Below are 25,201 nucleotides of genomic sequence, written 5' to 3'. Positions count from 1 at the left end.
TCTCTTCTGAGATGCTGCCTGACCCGCTGAGTTACTCCAGCATTTTGTGTCTACCTTCGATTTAAACCAGCATCTGCAGGGTTTTTTCCTACACATATAGGCCTATTAACACAATACACACTTTTAAATAAAATATAAAAAACATAATTAATAACTTCAATACTAGTGGGGGAAAAAAACGAAGTCTTTATTGCAACCAAAGACAGTCCATAGATGTGCATAGTTGCTGAGGTTAGTGTTACGTTGTGTTCAAGAGCCTGATGGTTGCTGGAAGAAGCTGTCCTTGAACCTGGTGATCACAGTTTTCAGGCTCCTGTACCTTCTTCCCAATTGTAATACCGAAATTGGACCATGGCCAGGGAGGTGTGGCTGTTTGAAGCCATTGGCTACCTTTTTGAGACAGCGGGTCCTTTAGATCCTTTTGATGATGGAGAGGTCAGTACCTGTGAGAGGCCGGGCAGTGTCTACCACTTTCTGGAATCTCCATTCCTGGGCGTTCGAGTCGCCGAACCATGATGCAACCAGTCAGATAGACACACAATGTATAGGAAGCAACTGCAGACGCTGGTTTAAACCGAAGACAGACACAAAATGCTGGAGTAACTCAGCGGGTCAGGCAGATCCCTGGAAAAAGGGAATAGGTGATGTTTTGGGTCGTGACCCTCCTTCAGTCCTCCCTACTGTACATATAGTTTTTAGTTTTTTAGTTTTAGTGATACAGCTTGAAAACAGGTCGTTCGCCCTATACGTGACGACTCTTTGCAAACATGCGAATTGTATGCAAAACAAAGAATTTCACTGCACTGCACTTCACTGCAAAGCATTTCATTGCATGTGACAATAAAGTAACAATCAATCAGATACAGTGTGGAAACAGGACTTCCGACCCACCGAGTCCACGCCGACCAGCGATCACCATACACTAGTTCTACCCTACACACTAGAGACAATTTACCAAAGGCCAATTAACGTACAAACCTGCACGTCTTTAGAGTGTGGGAGGAAACCGAAGCACCCGGAGAAAATCCACGCGGTAGAATGTACAAACTCCCTACAGACAGAACCCGTAGTCAGGATCGAACTCCGCCACTCAGCCACTGTGCCATCTCAAAACATATACATGACTCCAGATCATCCAAAGTTGTTGATTTTTGACTGCTCTCTTGCCTGGTTCAGGAGCACAAATCATAGAGTTATAGAGTCTTGCATTGTGGAAACAGTCCCTTCCGCCCAACTTGCCATACCAGCCAATATGTTGCATCTATTGCAACACGAGACCCACCTGCACGCATTTGGCCCATATCCCTCTAAACCTATCCTATCCATGTACCTGTCTAAATGCTTCTTAAACATCAATGTGGATGCAGGCCCTTTGGCCCACCGAGTCCATCGTATGCGGTAGTTCAATGTTAATCCACTTTTTCATCCATTGCCTACACACTAGGGGCAATTTTGCAGAGGGCAATTAACCTATGTCTTTGGAGTCTGGGATTCTTTAGAGCCCGCACATCTTTGGAGTGTGGGAGGAAACCGGAGCACCCGGAGAAAACCTACGCGGTCACAGGGAGAACGTACAAATTCCGTACAGAGGTCAGGGTTGAACCTGGGTCTCTGGCACTGTGAGGCAGTAGCTCTACCACTGCGCCACTGTGCCAACCTAAAGTGCCCCACCACAACCCATGAACTATTCTATCAAAGCGGCACAGTGGCGCAGCGGTAGAGTAGCTGCCTTACAGCGAATGCAGCGCCAGAGACTCAGGTTCGATCCTGACTACGGGTGCTGTACTGTACGGAGTTTGTACGCTCTCCCCGTGACCTGCGTGGGTTTTCTCCGAGATCTTAGGTTTCCTCCCACACTCCAAAGACGTACAGGTATGTAGGTTAATTGACTGGGTAAATGTAAAAAAAATTGCCCCTAGTGTGTGTAGGATAGTGTTAATGTGCGGGGATCGCTGGGCGGTGCGGACTCGGTGGGCCGAAGGGCCTGTTTCCTGCGCTGTTTCTCTAAATCTAAAGCTAAAGCATGTGGCACATTTCTTCATTGGATACTACTTCTGTCTTTTACAGGATGTTGCTTAAACAAAACATTTCATATTTAGATCCTGATTCTGATAATGGCAAGGAATAAATTTGACATTTGTCATGAGCAGCTTCCATGAACATTAAAAATCCTTCAAAGCAGCAACCGAGTTAGTCTGCCACTGATGGCATACTATGTTATGCCATACCAGGCCAGGACTGACAAAGTAAATGATCGAGCGGTGTGGAGTGTTTAGGAGGACAGGTGCATTGTTCCCTAAAATTGATGGGTCAGGTGGACAGGATGCTGAAGGAAGCACAGCTGCCTTAATTGGGAAATGTAGCATTTAAACGTTGTGCCATCATGTTTCAGCTGTGCAAGTTGTTGGTAAAACCAGACTTAGAACTCTGTGAAATATAGGCACAAAGTGTTGGAGTAACCCAGCGGGTCAGGTAGCATCTCTGGAGAAAAAGGAGGGTGACGTTTCGGGTCGGGTCCCTTCTTCAGAATTTTTTGTTGTCAGTGGACAACCCACTTGGGAGGTATCCAAAGTTTCCTACCTGTCCAATCCTAGATTTGCCCGATTTGTGCAATCACAGGGAGAGCGTACACACTCCGTACAGACACCGGAGGTCAGGATGGTACCTGGGTCTCTGGTGCTGTAAGGCAGCAACTCTGCCATTGCACCACTGTGCCACCTGTGACCCAAGTTCAGCCCTGATCTCGTGGGCGCAGCAGTAGAGTTGCTGCCTTGGTGTTATATTTAAAGATCGGTGTGAATGCTACTGGGAAGAGCACTATTGAATGTATAGACACTGAAAAGCTGCCTGATATACTGTGGGTTTCCTCATATTGTTCGGTGTAGTTTTATTTTCATTAATAGGAGCATATGATGGATGGAAGGTCAACTGAGGCCCAATTGTTCCAAGTAGATTAAAGCTAGATTTTCCTGCAAATAATCCCGATAACTCTGTAGGAAAATAACTGCAGATGCTGGTACAAATCGAAGGTATAACAAAATGCTGACCTACTGAGTTACTCCAGCATTTTGTGATATCCCGATAACTCTGATCAAAACTAATTCATGTTAATCCTTTATGTAACCTCCAGGCTGGAATATGACATGGCAAGTTTGGTTGCTTAATGGGTTTTAATGTCTAAATGTTTTCTGCGTTTCATAATCGTTCAAGCATCTGGCAGAAATGCAGCGGAAATTAGGAAGCTGAAGAATGTTACAAAATTCCAACGAAGAAACAATAATTGCTGAATTCACTCAAAGATTGAACAACTTTAGTGGGCAGAAAAAGTTCAGGTCAAGGTTCATCATCAGAAATAGAAAAACAGACAACCTATGTGTCACATTGTAATAAAAAGGAACAGCAAATGCTGGTTTACATAACAGGACACAAAGTGCTGGAGTAGAAACAAAATGCTGGAGTAACTCAGTGGGTCAGGCAGTATCTCTAGAAAAAAGGAGTAGGTGACATTTCGGGTCGAGACCCTTTTTCAGACTGAACTCTGAACAAAACTAATTCATGTTGACCCTTTATTTTTGTCTGAAGAAGAGTCTCGACCAGAAACGTCATCTATTCCTTTTCTGCGGAGATGCCGTCTGACCTGCTGAGTTACTCTAGCCTTTTGTGTCTATCTTCAGTGTAAACCAGCATCTGCAGTACCTTCCTGCGCACAAGTGCCAGAGTAACTCAGTGGACCACAACAGATGACCTCAGTCAAGGTTGTTCCCTGATTGGCCGATTGTTGGCTCGAGGTGGCTCGAGGTGGTGGTGGTGGGGGGGGGGGGGGGGGGGGGGAATGGGGGAGGTGTTTGTCGAGGTTACCTAAAATGAGTGGATTCAACATCCATATCATTTGTTCTGCCCAAGACCACAAGAAATCGGAGAGAGTTGCCTACTCATCACAGTCCATCATATAAAACAGACTGCCACATTCCCCCCCCCCCCCCCCCCCCCCCGCCACATCTTCCATTGACTCCATCTACACTTCATACTCGCTTGGGAAAGCAGTCATCAAAATCCAGGTCTGAAGGAAGTCCCGACCCTGAAATGGCATCTCGTCACATATCCATGTTCTCCAGAGATGCTGCCTAACCTGCTGAGTTACTCGAGCACTCTGGGTCTTTTGGTGTAAACCAGCATCTGCAGTTCCTTGTTTCGACATTTTGACTGCTCCACTGCAAAATCTTCTCAAGGTATGCCTACCTTGAAGAAGTTCCCTCTTGAATCTGAAGAAAGGTCCCTGCCAGACACATCATCTGTCCATGGTCTTCAGAAATGCTGCCCAACCCACTGAGCTACTCTTTTGAACATAATCATGGACTGTTCACATCCTGGTCATTCCTTCTTCTCATCTCTCCCATCGAGCAGAAAGCACGGAACCCTGAAAGTACATATCACCAGATTCAAAAAGAGTTTCTTCCCCACCATTATCAGATCCTTGAAAGTGTCTCTCATATTCTAGTGTTGGAAAATAACTGCAGATGCTGATTCAAATTGAAGGTAGACACAAAATGATGGAGTAACTCAGCAGATCAGGTAGCATCTCAGGAGAGAAGGAATGGGAAACGTCACCCATTCCTTCTCTCCTAAGATGCTGCCTGACCCGCTGAGTTACTCCAGCATTTTGTGTCTACTCTCAGATTCTAGTGATGAATTCCTAATGTTCCATTCTACCATCTTGCATACCCTGCACTTTCTTTTAAAATCTGCTCTTTCTCATAGCTGTAACACTATATTCTATTTATACCCTGTTTATTTTTGATTTTGCACTACCTGACATACTTATGTACAGTATGATATAGTATTAGTTTAGTTTAGTTTAACGATACAACATGGAAACAGGCCCTTCGGCCCAGCTTGTCCATTCTGACCATCAGACACCCATTCACACTAGTTCTATGTAATCCCACTTTCTCATCCACTCCCTACACATGGGGGCAATTTTACAGAAGCTAATTAACCTACAAACCTGCACGTTTTGGGGATGTGGGAGGAAACTGGAGCACCCAAGCAGTTACAGGGAGAACGTACAAACTCCGTACACAGACAGCACCTGAGGCCAGGATTGAACCGGGGTCTCTGGTGCTGTGTGGCAGCAGCTCTAGCTGCATCACTGTGGATCAGAGTGAATAAGAGCAGTGTTAAAATTCCAACAATGGGCGTCATGTCAGCAGTTATCAATGAATAGATGAAGAGTAAGTTATTAGCTCAAGGAAAAAGTTTGCTTGGGTTAGAAATTCTAGAGATGGTGGAAGTTGTTCAATGTGGGGATCCTGATCAGAGGAAGGAACACAGTGGCAAAGGCAGCAGAATTTATCACGCTAAGAACAAAGGAGATAACAATGAAGCCTCTTCAGCTGACTGAATAGCCAGCACAGTGGCACATCAGTAGACTTGTTGCCTTATAGCACCAAAGACCCAAGTTCAATCATGACTACAGGTGCTGTCTGTATGGAGTTTGTACATTTTCTCCATGAAAGTGTGGGTTTTCTCCGTGTATTTTGGTTTCCTCCCACACTCCAAAGTCAAGCAGGTTTGTAGGTTAATTGGCTTCTGTTAATTGTAAATTGTCCCCAACGTGTAGGATGGTGCTAGTGAATGAGTGATTGCTGGTCGGCGTGGACTCAATGGGCCGAAGGGCTTGTTTCCGCACCATATCTCTAAAGACTAAAGTTTAAAGTTTAGAAAAGAATGATCGTTAAAATACACCAAATGTAGATCAATGGTTAAAAAAAAACAAAAGTTGTCAAAGCTTAAAAAAAAGCCACTTCCCTGTTCGGAAGTCCTAATTCTAGCCTTAACATTCTTAACTTCCTAAATTTTGAACTAATTTCATACGATCAAGGTGAGGTAGCAAAATATTTTTCAAAGAGGCGAGAACTGATTGGAGTCACAAGGTACTGCGGAAGCTGGAATCTTGAGTAAAAGACAAAGTGCTGGAGTAACTCAGCAGGTCAAGCAGCATCGGTGGAGGAAATGGATAGGCAACATTTTGGATCAGGATCTTTCTTCAGATTTAGACCAGGCATGAACATATATATTTTTAAACAAAGTTTCAGCCTCTGTTCATCCAACCAACAACTGGAGAGCATTCCTGAGCTACTGTATAGGAAGGAACTGCAGGTAGACACAAAATGCTGGAGTAACATAGCGGGTCAGGCAGCATCTCTGGAGAGAAGGAATGGTGACGTTTCGGGTCGAGACCCTTCTTCAGACTGATGTCAGGGGAGAGGGCGAGACAAAGATAGAATGCAGTCAGAGACAGTAAAACTGGTGGGAGAACTGGGAAGGGGGAGGGGATAGTGAGGGAAAGCAAGGGCTACTTGAAGTTAGAGAAGTCAATGTTCATACCGCTAGGGTGTAAGCTACCCAAGCCAAATATGAGGTGCTGTTCCTACAATTTGCACTGGGCCTTACTCTGACAATGGAGGAGGCCCAGGACAGAAAGGTCAGATTGGGAATGGGAGGGGGGAGTTGAAGTGCTGAGCAACCGGGAGATCAGGTAAGTTAAGACGGATTGAGCGGAGGTGTTCAGCGAAAATGATCGCCGAGCCTGCTCTTGGTCTCGCCGATGCAGAGAAGTTGACACCTGGAATACAGTAGATACAATAGGAATTGCAGATGTTGGTTTACACCAAAGATAGACAAAGAATGCTGGAGTAATGCAGCTGGAAGGCAGCATCGCTAGAGAGAAGGAATGGGTGACTTTTCAGATCTAAACCTTTTTTCTGAAGAAGGGTCGCGACCTGGAACATCACCCTTTCCTTCTCTCCAGAGATGCTGCTTGTCCCGCTGAGTTACTACAGCATTTTGTGTCTAACTTCAGAGTCCTGAGCTACTATCTACCTCATTGGAGGCTCATGGACTAACTTTGATTAGACTTTACTGCACTTTATCTTGCACTAAACATTATTCACGTTATTTCCTTCCTCGACTCGATTGTAATCATGTATCGTCTTTCCATTGACTGGTTAACATGCAACAAAAGCTTTTCACTGTACCTCCGTACACGTGACAATAAACTAAACTAAACTAAACTAAAGTATCTCTTCTGCACTGGAGCATTGAGACATTTTGGCAAATTCTTCAACCTGCAACAGCATGTCTTCACCACACTACCCCACGTATTCCACAGATGGAAAAGTGATGCTGAGATTATTAATAAACCTAAACTTAAACCTAAGGTTACAGAGTAGCCACATTAAAAGGTAGAGCAGGCTTGAAAGGCCTACACTTGCTCCCAATTCATATCTTCACATGAATCCAGTCTCTCACCATGTTTCTTCTTACCAGCATTGATTAACTTAGCCTGGATAACTGGATAACTGCAAGATTCAGATATTTCCAAGGCAAAACACAAAGTTCAGTTTTAGTTTACTTTAGCGATATAACATGGAAACAGGCCCTTCAGCCCACCAAGTCTACGCCAACCAACAATCACCCCGTAAACTAGTTTAGACTTCAGACTTTAGAGATACAATGTGAAAACAGGCCCTTCAGCCCACCGAGTCCACGCCAACCAACAATCACCCCATACACTAGTTTAGACTTCAGACTTTAGAGATTTCAGCGTGGAAACAGGCCCTTTGGCCTATCAGGTTTTTCACTGACCCACAATCGCCCTGTACTCTAACTATATCCTACACACCAGGAACAATTTACAATTCTACCGAAGCCAATTAACCTACAAATCTGTATGTCTGGAGTGTGGGAGGAAACTGGAACACCCGGAGAAAACTCCGTAGCCATAGGGAGAATGTGCAAACTCTGTACAGGCAGCACCCGTAGTCACGATCGAACCTGGGTCTCTGATGCTGTAAGGCAACAAATCTACTGCTGCACCACTGTGCCGCCCCTATCTTTTTGTTCTGATGGAACTCAGTGGGTCAGGCAGCATCTGCAGAGGAAATGGACTGATGACTGAACAAAGTTCTGAGAAGATTACCAGGATGTTGCCAGGACTCAAGGGTCGGAGCTACAGGGAGAGATTGGTCAAAGTAGCATTTTATTCCTTGGAGCGCAGGATGCTGACTGATTTCATAGAGGTGCAAAGAATCATGGTGGGGGGGGGGGGGGGGGGGGGGGAATAGATAGGATGAATGCACATAATATTTTAACTAGAGTAGGGGAATCAAGAACCGGAGGACATAGGTTTAAGGTGAGAGGAAAGATTTAACAGCTAGCCGAGGGACAACATTTTCACTCAGACGGTGGTGGGTACATGGAACGAGTGGTCAAAGGAGATAGTTGAGGCAGGTATTTAAAAGACACTTGGACAGGTACATGGATAGGAAAGGTTGAGAGGGATATGGGACTAGCTTGGAGGGGGATCTTGGTCGGTGTGGACGTTGGGCTTATGTGCATGTTTCCAGTGCTATGACTCTGTCTCTATGACAATTCGGGTTGGGACCCTGATTCAGGCTACTCTTTCCAGGGCAGTTTATCCTCACGAGGATTAGCTCTCCCTTGCAGTCATCTCACCACATAAAAGGTATTTCATAAAAAAAGGTTACCATCGTCGTTGACATGTGGAAGAAAGATCAAGAGAATCTTTGATCTGCAAGTGATCTTTCATCTAGATGTTGACATTGGAAAACTGAAGGAAGGGATTAAACCACGAGGCACCTGTCTATGAACATAACGTGTGAGCCACATGCAGACTTTGTATTTTCCAAATCAAGAATCTAAATTTTTATTTAACATGTTTAATTGAGAACATTTACCTCATTTGTGAAGCCAAGCAGGTGAGTTCACAGGTGTAAAAAGGAAGTGGGGAAGCTTCTCTGGAGAAAAAAAGATGTATGACGTTTCAGGTTTATTGTCTCAGTTTCAGATTTATTCAGGGAAGTGGCATAACTGCTGCTAAAAACAGCCAAATTCAACCAACTGATCTCACCAGGTGTCAGATTTTGGGCCAAGCTCTAGGGTCAGTGAGTTCAGTATGCTCTCTGTGAAGAACTGAAGACAACCATATCAGACTTTCACATCAAGCCTTTGAATTCCGCCCCCTTCTTCCAGTGTTCACTCTGGACCCATCACCCATTGAGGGCACGATGCCACTGTGTGCCCATAGCCAAGCCCAAGCACTGTAGGTCCAGTTTAGTTTAGTTTAGTTTAGTTATTTAGCGTGGAAACAGTTTTTCACTGTACCTCGGTACACGTGGCAATAAACTAAACTAAACTAAAACAGTGTGTTCAGCCCACCGAGGCCGTGCCGACCAGCGGCCAGTCGTACACTAGTTCTATCCTACACACTAGGAACAATTTACAGAAGCCAATTCACCAACAAACCTGCACGCCTTTGGGATGCGGGAGGAAACCAGAGCACCCGAGAAAGCCCACGCAGTCACAGGGAGAACGTACAAACTCCGTACAGACAGCATCCGTAGTTAGGATCAAACCGAGGTACCTGCCACTGTTTGGATGATCAAGTGTGAAAACGCACACCTCCAGATTCAGGGAGAGTTTCTTCCCAGCTGTTATCAGGCAACTGAATCATCCTGTCCTGAACTTCTATCTACCTCATTGTTGACCCTCGGTCTACCTTTGATCGGACTTTACTGGCTTTACCTTACACTAAACGTTATTCCCTTATCATGTACAGTAACTATACACTGTAAATGGCTCGATTGTAATCATGTACAGTCTTTCTGCTGACTGGTTAGCACGCAACAAGTGCTTTTCACTGCACCTCGGTACAGGTGACAGTAAACTAAACTGAACTTTTCACTGTATCTCAGCACACTTGATAATAATAAATATAAACATTCACACCACGCTGCCTCAGGAAAGCCACCAACATAATCAAAACCACTCACACCCCAAACATTCCGTATTCTCCTCTCTCCCATCGGGCAGAAGATGCAAAAGCTTGAAAGCACACACCATCAGATTCAGGAATAGCTTGTTACCTCCTGTTATCAGACTCTTGAATGCACTTCAAAGCTCAGGATGAATTTCCCAATCTTCCAGTCTACCTCATTGAAACCCTTGTACTTTACTTTATCTGCACTTTCTCCATTCAACATTACATTCTCCAATCTGTTTACTTTCTCTTCTGCACAACCCAATGTACTCATGTTTGGTATAATTTGTCTGGTTAGCATGCAGAACAGTTTTTTACTGTTATATGAATAAAAGGACTTACTTATAGAATGGAGATGAGGAGGAATTTCTTTAGCCAGAGGGTGGTGAATCTGTGGAATTCATTGGCACAGACGGTTGTGGAAGCCACATCATTGGGTATTTTTAAGGCAGAGATTGATGGATACTTGATTGGTAAGAGTATTAAGGGTTTTGGGCAGAAGGCAGGAGAATGGGGTTGAGAGGGAAAAATAGATCAGCCATGATCGAACAATGGAGCCGACTCGATGGATTGAAAGGCCTAATTCTGCTCTTCTGTCATGATCTTATGATCTCGGGAAAAATTACACTAATAATAAGATCCAATGTCTTGGCCTCATCAACCATCTTTGGCAATGAATTCCACAGATGCGCCATCCTCTGGTGAAAGAAATTCCTCCTCATCTCCACAATAATAGTACATTATTTGATTCTGAGGCTGTACAAACATCCTCTCTCCATCCACTTTCATTATTCGGTAGGTTTCAACGAGATCCCTCCTCGTCCGTCTAAACTGCAGCGAGTACAGGCCCAGAGTCTTCAAACACTTCCCATCAGTTAATCGGCAGATCTTCCAGTAATTGTAACCTTCCACCTGCTTTGACCAAAACATCTTACTTCAGTTTTTTTGCATCAATTGTGGGAAGACATCACTTCTTCCTCTTGGCTACCACCTTCCTTTTGGAGGTGGAGCCTCAGTGTGTATTTTAACTTCCTTCACATCAGCCCAAAATCAATTAAAGCAGATTGCTGTTGTTTCTGTGCAGAATCTACATCCCGTCGACTCACATGGCCTTGTAACATTGACTGCTAAGCTGTCTCATTCAAAGGAAGCATTGCACTTGCCTGGTAACCTCCTGAACATATAATCCACAGCTACTTACTTTCAAGACAAAGTCATGGTATGTGAATATTTCTGCTTCCTCTTTGCTTTGGTTACTTAAATTTGTTAATCCACCTATTGTACAATGGATTAGAAAGGTATGGTAGGGTTACAGGAACAAAGAAACTGGGCAAATCAGCAGAAACAAATATTGGGATTAGTTTGAGGTGTTCATTCTCGGTTTGGTGAAACTGTTTAAAGGGCAGTTGAACAACCTTTGCTGAGGGAATTATAATTTCTCATCATTCTTCATTGTTTCATTGTAACGTATTTTCCCTGGAGGTTTCTTTTTCCCCGGGTTTGGTTTGAGAGGTATTATTGTGTGTTCAGACACTCCTGGTCAGACCAGGTTACACGGATTACATGGGTCATTAACCCTTTTAAACGTCAGTGAAAACCTGACCACAGTGGAATAGGATCGCAATCACACATCGACCAGACTTTAGACTTTACTTTAGACTAAAGAGATACAGCGCGGAAACAGGATATTTAGCCCACCAAGTCTGCACCGTCCACCAATCACCCCGTACACTAGCACTATCCTACACACTAGGGACAATTTTACAATTTTGCCAAAGCCAATTAACCTACAAACCCGTACGTCCTTGGAGTGTGGGAGAAAACTGGAACGCCCGGAGAAAACCCACGTGGTCACGAGGTGAACATGCAAACTTCATGCAGACAGCACCCGTGGTCAGGATTGATCCCAGTTCTCTGGCGCTGTGAGGCAACAACTCTACCACTGCGCCACCATGCTGCCCTATGTAAAGCCTGATGGATATTGACAAAGGATGCCATGCCTCAGGAACACTTTTCCTAATGTCCACTATTTATTTGAACAGAAAGTGCTGCAGGAACTCAATGGGTCAGGCAGCATTTATTAAAGACGTGGATAGGTGACGTTTAGCATCACAATCCTTCTTCAGACTCCCGACTAAAACGTTGTCATTCTACGCAAGATTCCAGCATCTGCAGTTCGTTGTATGCCCACTTTTGAATTTCTGAATTCAAACTCACAAGGTCCTGTGGCGGGATTTGAACCTGTGGCGTCCATTCGTCTGGGGTAGGCCAGTTTTGTCTTTGTCACAGATGTTCTTGGCTGAAAACTGCAGCCATTGCCTGAAATGCCACTATTGCATCTGCCTACACTGCACCGCCAGGAGTGGCGATGAAGGCAGATGGAATAGTGGCTTTAAAGAGGCTTTTAGATAGACACCAGGATATGCAGGGAATGGAGGGATATGGATCACACATAGGCAGAGAAGATTAGTTTGTTGTGGTATTACATCACAGACATTGTGAGCCAAAGAGCCTGTTGCTGTGATGTGCCTTTCAAGGTTCTAGGTTCTATGTAAAACATTATGTTCAATTGGTTTGGAAGCTCAAATTGACTTGGTGTGGAGGGGAGAGGCATGGACAGGATAGACAGTCAGGACCTTTTTACCAGGGCGGAAATGTCAACAATGAACGGACATAGCGTTAAGGTCAAAGTGGCAAAGTTTAACGAAGATGTGCGGGGCAAGTTTTTTTACACAGAGGGTGGTGGGTGCCGGGGGTGGTGGTGGAGGCAGATACAAGGTAGCATTGAAGAGGCTCTTAGATAGACATGGGGATATGCAAGGGATGGAGGGATATGGATCACGTGCAGGCAGAGGAGATAGGTTTATCCTGGCATTATGTTCGGCACAGACATTCCATTTCTCTGTTGTGCTTTTTAATGTTCTATGTTAAAAGAAAAGCCTAATTTCTTTGTAGCCCTTTTCATGTGGACCGCTTCATCATCTTGTCAACATTTCACAGGTTGGATCATCTTTTAGTTCTTATAAAACAAGATTCCCGATACAAATCTGTGAACATTGAAAATACTCAGGAGGTTCAAATGCATCCGTTAGTAAAAGCGCAATAATCCAGTTAGAATATTTTACCCAAAACTTTATTACAATATTATTCCATGCAGGTTATGGCAGATCTGAACATTTGCAAGCTTTACAAATTGCTAACTCAAAAACTAGTCGTTGGCGTAAATACTGAGAGAAATGATTCCTCGGACCTGTTACAACAAGACCTTTTTTAACGGGAATTATTTTTGCCTTTAATATAATTGTTAAACAAATTGGTGGAAACTCGGGACAGGCACCACACATTTTTACTGGGGGGAGGGGGGTTACGCTTTTGAAAAGCAGCGCATAATTCAAAAATGCATAAATTGAGCATATAAGCTGCTATGTTGCCAGCTGTAAATTTGAGCATGTTATTCAAAACATACAATGGTTCAATGGTTCTTTATTGTCACGTACGCACGGCACGGGTGAATTTCTTTTGCACAACCACAAACGTACGAGTGCGTAAAACAGGCTTTGGTATTAAATGAACAAGCGCGTTATTTCAAAAACACTTGAATCAAATACAATAGGTTTGAAAGAGTGGAGTGATTGTAATGAATGATTGCGAATCTACTTCTGGGACCAGCATGCAGAGAATCACTGGCTTGGGTACCATCTTGATTTCTACATCATGTACAAAATAACATAGCACGGAAGGAAAACACTTGGTTCATCGAATGGCAATGCAATGATGAGTTGGGCCGAAGGAGCTGTTTTCATGCTGTGTTGTTCTATAACTCTTAAAGCAACACGGTTTGTTCCTCTGCTCCGTGGCCCTGTCAATAGCTCATTCTCCTCCTTTTAAAATATATTTCTGATATGTTGTTATATAAGACGTTAGTAAAATCACATTTAGAATATTGTGTTCAGTTCTGGGAACCATGTTATAGGAAAGATGTTGTCAAGTTGGAAAATGTACAAAGATTTACACGGTGTCGCCAGGACTCGAGGGTCTGAACTATAGGGAGAGGTTGAGCAGGCAAGAACTCTATTCCTTGGAGTGCAGGAAGATGAGGGGTCATCTGAAAGAGGTGTATAAAATCATGAGGGGAATAGATCGGGTAAACGCACAGTCTCTTGTCCAGTGCAGGGGGAAATGAGAACCTTAGGGCATAGGTTTAAGGTAAAAGTAAAAAGATTTAATAGGAAACTGAGGGGTAATTTTTTCACACAAAGGGGGGTGGGTGTATGGAAAGAGCTGCCGGAGGAGGTGGTTGAGGCAGGGACTGTCACAACGTTTAAGGAACAATTAGACAGGTACATGGATTGGACAGGTTTAGAGGGATATGGGCCAAATGCAGGCAGGTGGGACTAGCGTAGATGGGACATGTTGGTCAGTGTGGGCAAGTCGGGCTGAAGGGCCTGGTTCTACACTATCTCATTTTGAAATGTGGGTCGCTTTAAGCATTATAGAGTCATAGAAGTAATACAGAAAACAATGAATGCGTGCTGGGGTAGAGAGTTACGACATGTTGTTAATTATTGACCAAATTTGCACCAGAATTAGGAATGCAGTCCATTAGTGAGATCATTGAGCTAATTAAGTTTTATAGCATCTGTGCAGAGAATTCAAATTTAATGCTTAATCTTGATGTGAGTAGTCTGCTTTGGGTCGATTGCATAGAGAAGGTAGAGTCATGGAGTCATACAGCCTGGAAACAGGCCCTTCGGCCCAACTTGCCTGCGTTTCATTGATTGATTGATACTTTATTATTATGTATGACATGTCACAGTGAAATTCGTTGTTTTACATAGCGTACACAAAGTACGCAAAGAGTTACCACATATAGGGCTCCAACAAAGTCACAAAGTGTTCAACGTTGTCCCCAATGGTGCCTCTTTGTTCTTGGTGCCCCCCCCGCCCCCCCACGCTCGGTCCCCCTTTGTTCTCGCCCTCCCCCCCCCCCCCCCCCCCCCCCTCCCCACGCCAGGTCTATCTTTGTTTTCCAGAAGACTACCTGGATTAGAGGCTTTCAGCTACAAGGAGAGGTTGGATAAACTTAGTTTAGTGGAGTTCATTATTTCAAGGGCACCGAGGGACAGTTAAAAGCTTTTTGTGCATGTTATCCAGTCAGTGAAAGGAATATACATGGTTACAATTAAGCTGTCCACAGTGTACAGATACAGGATAAAGGGAATAACGTTTAGTGCAAGATAAAGTCCACTAAAGTCCGATTAGAGATAGTCTGAGGGTCTACAGTGAAATAGATAACAGGTCAGGACCCCTCGCTGGTTGGTGAGAACATAATTCAGCTGCTTGATAACAGCTGGGAAGAAACTGTCCCTAAATCTGGAGGTGTGCGTTTTCACACTTCTGTACCTCTTGCCTGATGAGAGAAGGGAGAAGAGGGAGTGACCGGGTTGACCCGTGGACTATCCTTGATCGGACTTTGCTGGCTTTATCTTGCACTAAACGTTATGCCCTCATCTATATGCTATAAATGGATCGAATGTGATCATGTGTTACCTTTCTGCTGGCTGGCTAGCAGGCAACAAAAGCTTTTCACTGTACCTTGGCACACGTGACAATAAACTAAACTGAGGACCATATTCTAGCTAGAGAGAGGGTGAAAATCTGGATTGTTTTCTTTTAAAAGTCAAAGGTTGAGGGGAGACGATAGGAGTATATTAAATTATGAGAGGTATATATAGGGTAGACAATCAGAACCTTTTTCACAGGATGGAAATGTCCAACACTAAGGGCAGTGCTATAAGATGAGAAGAGGAAAGTTTATTGGAGATTCGCGGGTTGTTTTTTACACAGTGGTTGGGTCCCAGAACTCATTGCCAGAGGTGGTGGTGGAAGCAGATACAATAGTGGCATTTAAGGGGATTTTAGATAGGCACATGGAAGTGCAAGGAATAGAGGGATATGGATCATGTACAGGCAGATGAGATCAGTTTAGCTTGTCATCATGTTCAGCACAAACATTGTGGGCTGAAGAGCCCAATCCTGTGCTGTCGTGTTCAATGTGCTGTCAGATGGGCGGCACGGTGGCGCAGCGGTAGAGTTGCTGCTTTACAGCGAATGCAGCGCCGGAGACTCAGGTTCGATCCTGACTACGGGTGCTGCACTGTAAGGAGTTTGTACGTTCTCCCCGTGACCTGCGTGGGTTTTCTCCGAGATCTTCGGTTTCCTCCCACACTCCAAAAGACGTACAGGTATGTAGGTTAATTGGCTGGGTAAATGTAAAAATTGTCCCTAGTGGGTGTAGGATAGTGTTAATGTACGGGGATCGCTGGGCGGCACGGACTTGGAGGGCCGAAAAGGCCTGTTTCCGGCTGTATATATATGATATGATATGATATGAAATACGTGCAAAACATTTTATTATTGCCCCGAGTCCTGAGAAATGGTGAGCAGCTTTGTTTTGCGAGCTATCCAGGCAGATCGCGCCATACATGAGGACATCGGGTAGCGAGCGTAGTGTTAGATTGTGAAACACACTGTTGTAAAACACAGGATATTCCAAGCTGTTGAAATGCAGAAGTTTGCTGTAGCAAATGCTGCAATGGTGAACACCACAAGTTGTTTGTTTTTGTAACGTTATTTGATCGCAGCACCTTTTCAAAGCACTCTCTCACCCAAATGCCGTTTTATCTCCTCCTTCTTCATAGACCATGGCACAAACTTCCCAAACCTCCAGCTGCCAGTCACTTCAATTTCCCCTTTACTTACATATTGTGGAACATAAAGAGGCTTTTATTTTCGAACGAGAGCGTGGAAACAGGCCCTTCAGCACAACTTCCCCACACCAGCCATCGATCACCCGTACGCACCAGTTCTATGTTATCCCACTTTCTTATCCACTTCTGACACACTAGGGGAAATTTACAGGAGCCAAATAGCCTAGCAACCTGCACATTTTTGGGATGTGGGCGGAAACCTGGGCACCCGGAAGAAACCCACATGCTCACAGGGAGAATGCACATACTCCACACAGACAGCACCCAAATTGTTTATTTTGTAAACTGCCGATACAGGCAGCTTTTGTTTGATCACATTTTGCTTAGCATGTTTGTATGTTTTTCTTTGGAATAACATTTTTATACAACCCGTTTCATTGAATCCCTGCTTGCTCCACCCGTTGGCAGGAAGGAAATTGGAGGAGAAATTCGAAGACTCGACTGTAATAAAAACATTTAGTTGGTTGACTCTCCCATTAAATCAAGACTTTCATATCTAATGAGATGATCAGTTATCATGCAGTTGTACAACACAAGCAGCTAAGTTTACCAACTTGAGATTTTTTTTTTTTAAAAAGAAGAAAAAAAAGAGGTCAGGATCAAACTCGGGTGTCTGACGCTGTGAGGTAGCAGTTTTACCAGCTGCGCCTCTGTGCTGCCAATAGGGTCCATATCAGTTCTCAGTAGAGCAGTTAATCCTATTCTCATCACCACCCACCCCTGCACCTGCAGAAAGAACATTGCACAGGAACAGGGCCCTTCACCTTGCAATGTCCGTGCTGAACATAACACTTCAACTCACCTCCTCTGCCTTCACACACTTCATATCCCTCCATTCCCTGCATGTCCAAGTGCCTGTCTAAAAGCCTCTTAAAAATCACTATCATATCTTAGTTCACCGCCACCCCAGGCAGTGTGTTTCAGGCACCTAGCACTCTCTCTATATAAAAACTTGCCCCGCCCATCTCCTTCAAATTTTCACTCTCTCACCTCAAAGCTATGCAGTCTAGTTTTTGACAATTCCACCTGTGAGAACGGCTCTGGCTACCTTATCTATGCCTTACATCATTTTATCTACATCCATCAGGCCTCCCCTCAAACTTTGAAGCTCCAGACGAAACAATCCGTGTTTCTCCAACCTCTCCTTCTAGATAACACCCTCAATCCAGGCAGCATTCTGGTAAAACTCTTTTACACCCTTCTCCAAAGCTTCCATATCCTCCCTGTAATAGGATGACAAGACATGCGTGCACTACTCCAAATATTGTCTAACCAAAGTCTTTTAAAGCTGCAACATTCTGTAAATGTTGTGCAGTCCAGCACTTTTTTTCCTTGGGGCATAAGAGACTGAGGGGTGATCTTACATAGGTCAATAAATCATAAAGGGCTTAGATAGGGTGAATGCACAGATTATTTTACCCAGGACTGGGGAGTCAAGAACTGGAGGGCATTCATTTAAATTCAAAGAGAAAAGATTTAATAGGAACCTGATGGGCATCTTTTTCACGCAGACGGTGGTGAGTATATGGAGCAAGCTGCCAGAGGAGATCGTTGAGGCAACTACTATAACAACATTTAAATAACACTTGCACGCGTACTACATTCTATCTTTGTCCCTCCCACTCCCCTGACATCAGTCTGAAGAAGGGTCTCGATCCGAAATGTCACCCATCCCTTCTCTCCAGAGATGCTGTCTGTCCAGCTGAGTTACTCCATCATTTTGTGTCTACCTTCGATTTAAACCAGCATCTGCAGTTCTTTCTTATAGGGATGGGAAACGTTTAGAAAGATATGGGCCAAATGGGACTAGCTTAGATGAGGCATCTTGCTCAGCATGAATGATTTTGGGCCAAAGGGCCTGTTTCTATGCTGTATAACTCAATGAATCTTTACCCTTTATATACCCCTTATCCTTTATCTCACTCATGACCGAGGGGGGCCTACCTGACCCTTTATCTGTACACTGTGGACGGCTTGATTGGATTCATGTATAGTCTTTTCATTGGCTGGATAGCACACAACACAAAGTTTTTCACTGTACCTCGGTACATGAGACAATAATATAAATTAAACTAAAAATCTTTGACCTTATGCTGTTCCCCACCCTCTTCCATGTGTTTAGCAGGAGAACACAGGTGTGTTGGATCAATATTGAAGACTCTGTATGGTAATGCTAGATTTAGACTTTACACTTTACAAATACAGTGCAGAAACAGTGCCTTCGGCCCACTGAGTCGATGCCGACCAGCGATCACCCCGTACACTAGCATTATCCTACACGCTAGGGACAATTTACAATTTTTTTTTACTGAAGCCAATTAGCCTTCTTGCACGTCTTTGGAGTGTGGGAGGAAACCAGAGCATTCAGAGAAAACTTACATGATCACAGGGAGAACGTACAAACTCCATATAGGCAAGCACCCGTAGTCAGAATCAAACCCGGGTCTCTGGCCCTGTAAGGCAGCAGCTCGACCACTGAGTCACTGGGCCGCCCCTTATAGCATCGTGTGAAGTATTTGCTCATGAATTTTAATGATTCTCTTAGCCTTCCATTAAACAATGCTATGTCGCTGAGCTTTCAGCAAAAATTAAGATGAAAGACACTACTGTCTGCTGCTGAGTTGATCTCGATCATCTTTTTAATGTCCTTTGAATAAAACATTAAACCACGGCCCACATTTGCATTCTCAACCCGATGCGAATGATCCCACGGGATTATTTTGAACAAGAGCGCCGACGTTTAGTTTAGCTTAGTTTTGAGATCCAGCGTGGATACAGGCCCTTCGGCCCATCAACTCCAAGCTGACCTGTGATCACTGTACACTAGCACTATCCTGCACACTGCGGACAATTTACAAATTTTACCAAAGCCAATTAACCTACAAACCTGTACGTCTTGGAGTGTGAGAGGAAACCGGAGCACCCAGGGAAAACCCAAGCGGTCACAGGAAGAACATACAAGGATGAGAGGGGATCTTATCGAAACATATACGATTATTAAGGGGTTGGACACGTTAGAGGCAGGAAACATGTTCCCAATGTTGGGGGAGTCCAGAACCAGGGGCCACCGTTTAAGAATAAGGGGTAGGCCATTTAGAACGGAGATGAGGAAAAACATTTTCAGTCAGAGTTGTAAATCTGTGGAATTCACTGCCTCAGAAGGCAGTGGAGGCCAAGTCTCTGAATGCATTCAAGAGAGAACTAGATAGAGCTCTTAAGGATAGCGGAGTCAGGGGGTATGGGGAGAAGGCAGGAAAGGGGTACTGATTGTGGATGATCAGCCATGATCACATTGAATGGTGGTGCTGGTTCGAAGGGCCGAATGGCCTACTCCTGCACCTATTGTCTGTTGTCTAACTCCATACAGACAGCACCCGTAGTTAGGATTGAACCCAGATCTCTGGTGCTGTAAGGTGGCAACTCTACCGCTGCACCACTGTGCCATCGGCGATCTCTAGGCAAGAACAGGGCAAGTGTTAATCATAAAAATGATGACACCTGGTCATTTTCAAGCTTCTGTTGTGAAGTGTGCAGAAGGTATTAGCTGCTGTATTGTTAACAGCCAGTACAGTGTTCCCTCACTGCAGTTCCAAAGGTGGCACAGAGGCACAGCTGGTAAAGCTGCTGCCTCACAGCGCCAGAGACCTGGGTTCGATCCTGACCTCGGGGATTATCTTTGTGGAGTCTGCACATCCTCCCAGTGACCGTGTGGGTTGCCTCTCAGGGCTAAAGGAATCAAGCGATATGGGGGAAAAAGGAGGAACAGGGTACTGATTTTAGATGATCAGCCATGATCATATTGAATGGTGGTGCTGGCTCAAAGGGCTGAATGGCCTACTCCTGCACCTATTTTTTTAATGTTTCTACCTCTGGGTACTTAAGGCCATCCACCCAGTAACTGATGCTGCCCTTGCCTGGATATCTACCCTTGACCTACAACTTTAGGCTATGCACGCCATACCAAAGACCTGAAAGTCAGTAGGTTAATTCGCCCTCTGTAAAATTGCCCCTCAATGTGTAGAGAGTGGATAGGAAAGTGGGATAACATAGAACAAGTGTGAACAGGTGACAGATGGCTGGCATGGACTCATTGAGACAAGGGGCCCGTTTCCGTACTGTTTCTCTTTACAGTGCCAGAAACCCAGGTTCAATCCTGACTATGGGTGCTATCTGTAAGGAGTTTGTTCGTTATTCCTGTCACAGTGTGGGTTTTCTCCAGGTTCTCCGGTTTCCTCCCACAATCCAAAGACATATAGGTGTGTAGGTCAATTGGCTTTGGTTAAAATTGTAAATTGTCCTTAGTGTGTGGGATAGTGCTAGTGTACGGGGACCTCTGGTTGGCACGGACCCGTTGGGCGAAAGGGTCTGTTTCCATGCTGTATCTCAAAAGTCTGCATCTTTAAAGTCAGTCAATCAATATCAGGCTTGATTACAAGCCAAGGTTCAGGACAGGGATTTGTAGCAAGGCCAAATTCTTTTTTGGGCATCTCTTTAAAATGTGTTATCCATGCTACTTTATGGGGCTTCTTCAATTAACCCCGATCCCTCTTTGTAATTTCCAGGCAGAAAATGAAGATTGTTCATCCATCAACGAAGACATCGAAAAGTACTATCTCACATCCATGTACAGCATTGAGTTCATTGTGGGGCTCATTGGGAATGTTACTGTGATAAGTGGTTACATCTTCTGCCTGAAGAAGTGGAAGTGCAGTAACATCTACCTCTTCTTCCTCTCCATCACCGACCTGTTATTTATATGCACACTTCCCATGTTTGTTATCCAGTACGCAAACGACAGCCAGTGGTTCTACAGCGACCTTTGCTGCAAGTTTAACCGGTACTTCCTCAACTCCAACCTGTACCTGAGTGTGCTCTACCTCACCTGCATTAGCATCGACCGCTACCTGTTGGTGAAGAACCCAACAAAACTTCACTGGTTCCAAAGAAAGCAGACGGCAGTCATGATCTGCTTCATCTTGTGGGCCTTCGTTAGCTTGGAGTTGATACCCATGTTCACTTTCATTGGGCCAAAGAACATTACGGACAACGATGAGCAAGTGATAGTCTGCATCGACTACGCCAGTTCCGGGAATGCCTGGAACAGTATGGTTTACAGCATGTTCCTCACCATTGTGGATTTCATCCTCCCACTCTGCGTGATGGGCTTCTGCTGCATTCAAACAGCGGCGAGCTTAAGGAAGATCAGTGCCCAACGCCGCAGGAACATTAAGCTGGAAAAGCCCCATCGCCTGGTTATACTGGCGCTGGTCATTTTCACGGTCCTCTTCACCCCGTATCACATCATGCGAAACGTCCGCATTGCCTCCAGGATGAACAGAAACCAGACCTACTGTGTCCGCAAAGGCGTGAAGGCCGCCTACGCCATCACGAGGCCCATTGCCTACCTAAGTTCGGCCATTAACCCCATCTTCTACTTCCTGCTCGGAGACCGATTCAGAGAGATTCTCCTCAGGAAATTGCCGTTCATTGGGCCAAAACTGATATCTTTGCAGTCTTCAACAGCGAGCAGTATTCAGTAAGGGGGGCTTTCCCTCAGACTTATCAAGAATAAAATATTTTATCAATTTATTCACAAACATTCTTGCTTTGCCTGCTGCCGGAGTGGGAGTTGAATATCAAAGCTCCATGCCTTCCACTTGCACCTCATGCTACCTCAGCAAGGCCACCAGCATAATCAAAGATGAGTGGCACCCCGGCCACTGCCTCCTCTCCCCTCTCCCATCGGGCAAAAGTTATAGAGGTGTGAAAACGCACACCTCCAGATTCAGGGACAGTTTCTTTCCAGCTGTTCTTAGGCAACCGAACCGTCCTACCAACAACTAGAGAGCAGTCCTGAACTGCTATCTATCTCATTGGAGACCTTCAGACTATCTTTGATCGGACCTTACTGTCTTTATCTTGCACTGAATGTTATTCACATTATTCCCTTTATCATGTATCTGTACCTTGTGCACGGCTCGATTGTAATCATGCATTGTCTTTCCGCTGGCTGGTTAGCATGTAACAAAAGCTTTTCACTGGACATGACAATAAACTAAACTAAACTAAACTAAACTACATACCATTTGCTTGACTTATTAATATTTGTAATGCACTGTGACTGAGATGCTTGTTCAATTGTATTGTATTCCCCCCCCCCCCCCCCACCACCCACCCCCCGATGATCTTCCATCTAATTGTTGACTAGGCTTAAGTCAGCTCGAGATTAAACGAGACTGCAGATGCAGGAAATCTGAAATAAAATCAGACCATGCCAGAAACACTCAGCAGGTCAGGAAGAATCTGTGGTAAGAGAGAATGAGCTCACGGTTTTGTCAAAGAGCTTTCATCCGAACAGGGAAAGGGAATAAGCAAGTTGGTTTTCAGTTGCAGAAAGGATGGGAGAGGGATGCAGAGATCAAAGGGATTTCACTTGGGGAGTGAGGTCATAGAGCCAAACAGCATGGAAACAGGCCCTTTGGCCCAACTCGTCCTTTCCAACCAAGATGTCTCATCCAAACTAATCCCCATTATCCATGTTTGGCCCATATTCCACAACCTTTCCGACCCATGTTCCTGTTCAAACATCTTTTAACATAAAATTATTTAGTCACAAGGAACTGCAGATGTTTGAATCCTGCATTGAACACATAGTGCTGGAGTAACAGCGGGTCAGGCAGCATCTCAGGAAAATATGGATAGGTGACGTTTCAGACTCTGAAGAAGGGTCCTGATCCAAAACGATGCCTGTCCTTCCCTCCAGAGCTGCGGTCTGACCCGCTAAGTAACTCCAGACTTTGTGTTCTACTCGAAATAAAACCATTTTTCTAGGTGAGATTATTTGTGATGCACCTAAGAGCGAATAGCTGATTTTCCCATTTACTCAGTTGTTAGACAGTATTCCTTGGCAAAGGGGAAAGATGCACATTGAATTAAAATCATTCATCCTCACTTGTACCATGTGATCGTTTATTGTGATATTTACACGTACACTAGTTCTATCCTACACACTGGGGACAATTTACCGAAGCCAATTAACCTACAAACCTGTACGTCTTTGGAGTGTGGGAGGAAACCAGAGTCCCCGGAGGAAACCCATGTGGTCACAGGGCGCAAGTACAAACTGCATACAGACAACATCTGTAGTCAGGATTGAACCCACGTCTCTGGTGCTGTCAGGCAGCGACTCTACCACTGCACCACTGCTGGCATCGATGAGGCCATGGATGATCTGACCCTAACCTCTATTCTGGCCTCCTGTCTACCCACGGTAACCATTCACCCCACGCTTATCAAGAATCTCTCAATCTCTGTCTTAAAAAATATTCAAGGCCCAGCTTCCACCGGCTTTTATAACGACCAAAAACATTGCTTATCCATATTCTCCAGAGATGTTGGAGTGAGGAACTGTAGATGCTGGTTTACACAAAACGACACAAAGTGCTGGAATAACTCAATGGGTCAGGCAGCATTTCTGGAGAACATGGATTGGTGACATTTCGGGTCAGGACCCCCCCTCAGAACTGCTGCCTGACCCTCTGAGTTATCCCAGCACTTTGTGTGTGTTTTTCTGTAGACCAGCATCGGCAGTTCCTCATATCGACAGTGTTTAATGGTCATATATACCGATGATGGAACAATTAAATTCTTGTTTGCTGCACTTAACAGGCCTGGAAAGGTAATATCCCACAGATAATGTATAACAATCAAACTACGACAAATTAGCAACTGTAGTATTAGGGAAACATAATGTTGCCAAACATGAAGTCCGTTATCTAACCAAGGACACAGTCGAAAATCCAATGAATCATTCCTGTAACAATTTGAACTATTCACAAAATGCTGGAGTAACTCAGCAGGTCAGGCAGCATCTCGGGAGAGAAGGAATGGGTGACGTTTCGGGTCGAGACCCTTCTTCAGTCTGACCCGAAAGACCAGTCTGACCTGAAGGGTCTCGACCCGAAACGTCACCCATTCCTTCTCTCCCGAGATGCTGCCTGGCCTGCTGAGTTACTCCAGCATTTTGTGAATAAATCGATTTGTACCAGCATCTGCAGTTATTTTCTTATACAATTTGAACTATTACAGGCTAATATTATATTGCTCTGCCATCTGGTGGAAATCTGTGGTATTTAGTCAACACTCAGAAGCTTCTTCCTCCCCCCCCTAATAATAATATATTCCTTTATTCGTCCCACACTGGGAAAATTTACAGTGTTACAGCAGCAAAGTGGATAGCAAGAGAGCAAGAGATCATTCATTATAAACAAAAGATATATAAATTATCATCAGTTTTCTGTGTGTTCTTAGCTGTTATTGTTGTCTCGTCTGCTGGGAGCAGTGCTGGTTGTGCAGTCTCACAGCAGCGGGAAGGAAGGACCTCCTACATCTCTCCTTCACGCACGGGGTGAAGGAGTCTGTCACTGAAGGAGCTACTCAGTGCAGTGACAGTGTCCTGTCCAGCAGTCGTTGTCCAGCAGCGATGTTAGCTTTGCCATCATCCTCCTCTCTCCCACCACCTGCACTGAGTCTGAAGAAGGGTGCTGTCTGTATGGAGTTTGAACGTTCTCCCTGTGAGCTACGTGGGTTT

General features: G+C 44.6%; 1 protein-coding gene across 1 annotated transcript; it reads left to right on the top strand.

The window, feature by feature from the left end:
• The first annotated feature begins 351 nt into the window (after positions 1-351).
• Positions 352-22,151, top strand: LOC144599371 (succinate receptor 1-like). The gene is made up of 2 exons (XM_078410160.1): positions 352-435; positions 21,174-22,151. Exons 1-2 carry the CDS (start codon positions 352-354, stop codon positions 22,149-22,151), a joined length of 1,062 nt encoding a protein of 353 aa, XP_078266286.1.
• Positions 22,152-25,201: the final 3,050 nt, after the last annotated feature.

This window comes from Rhinoraja longicauda, chromosome 13, assembly GCF_053455715.1.
Source record: "Rhinoraja longicauda isolate Sanriku21f chromosome 13, sRhiLon1.1, whole genome shotgun sequence".
Lineage (NCBI taxonomy): Eukaryota > Metazoa > Chordata > Chondrichthyes > Rajiformes > Arhynchobatidae > Rhinoraja > Rhinoraja longicauda.
Note: the sequence above shows the minus strand (reverse complement) of the source record. Positions and strands in the feature narration are given on the sequence as shown.

What these genes read in the sequence shown, in the direction of transcription:
- LOC144599371 (XM_078410160.1), top strand. Translation starts at nt 352, where the DNA reads ATGGCCAGGGAGGTGTGGCTGTTTGAAGCCATTGGCTACCTTTTTGAG. An exon ending in ATCCTTTTGATGATGGAGAG is followed by an intron (nt 436 to 21,173) that starts GTCAGTACCTGT and finishes TGTAATTTCCAG; the next exon opens with GCAGAAAATGAAGATTGTTC.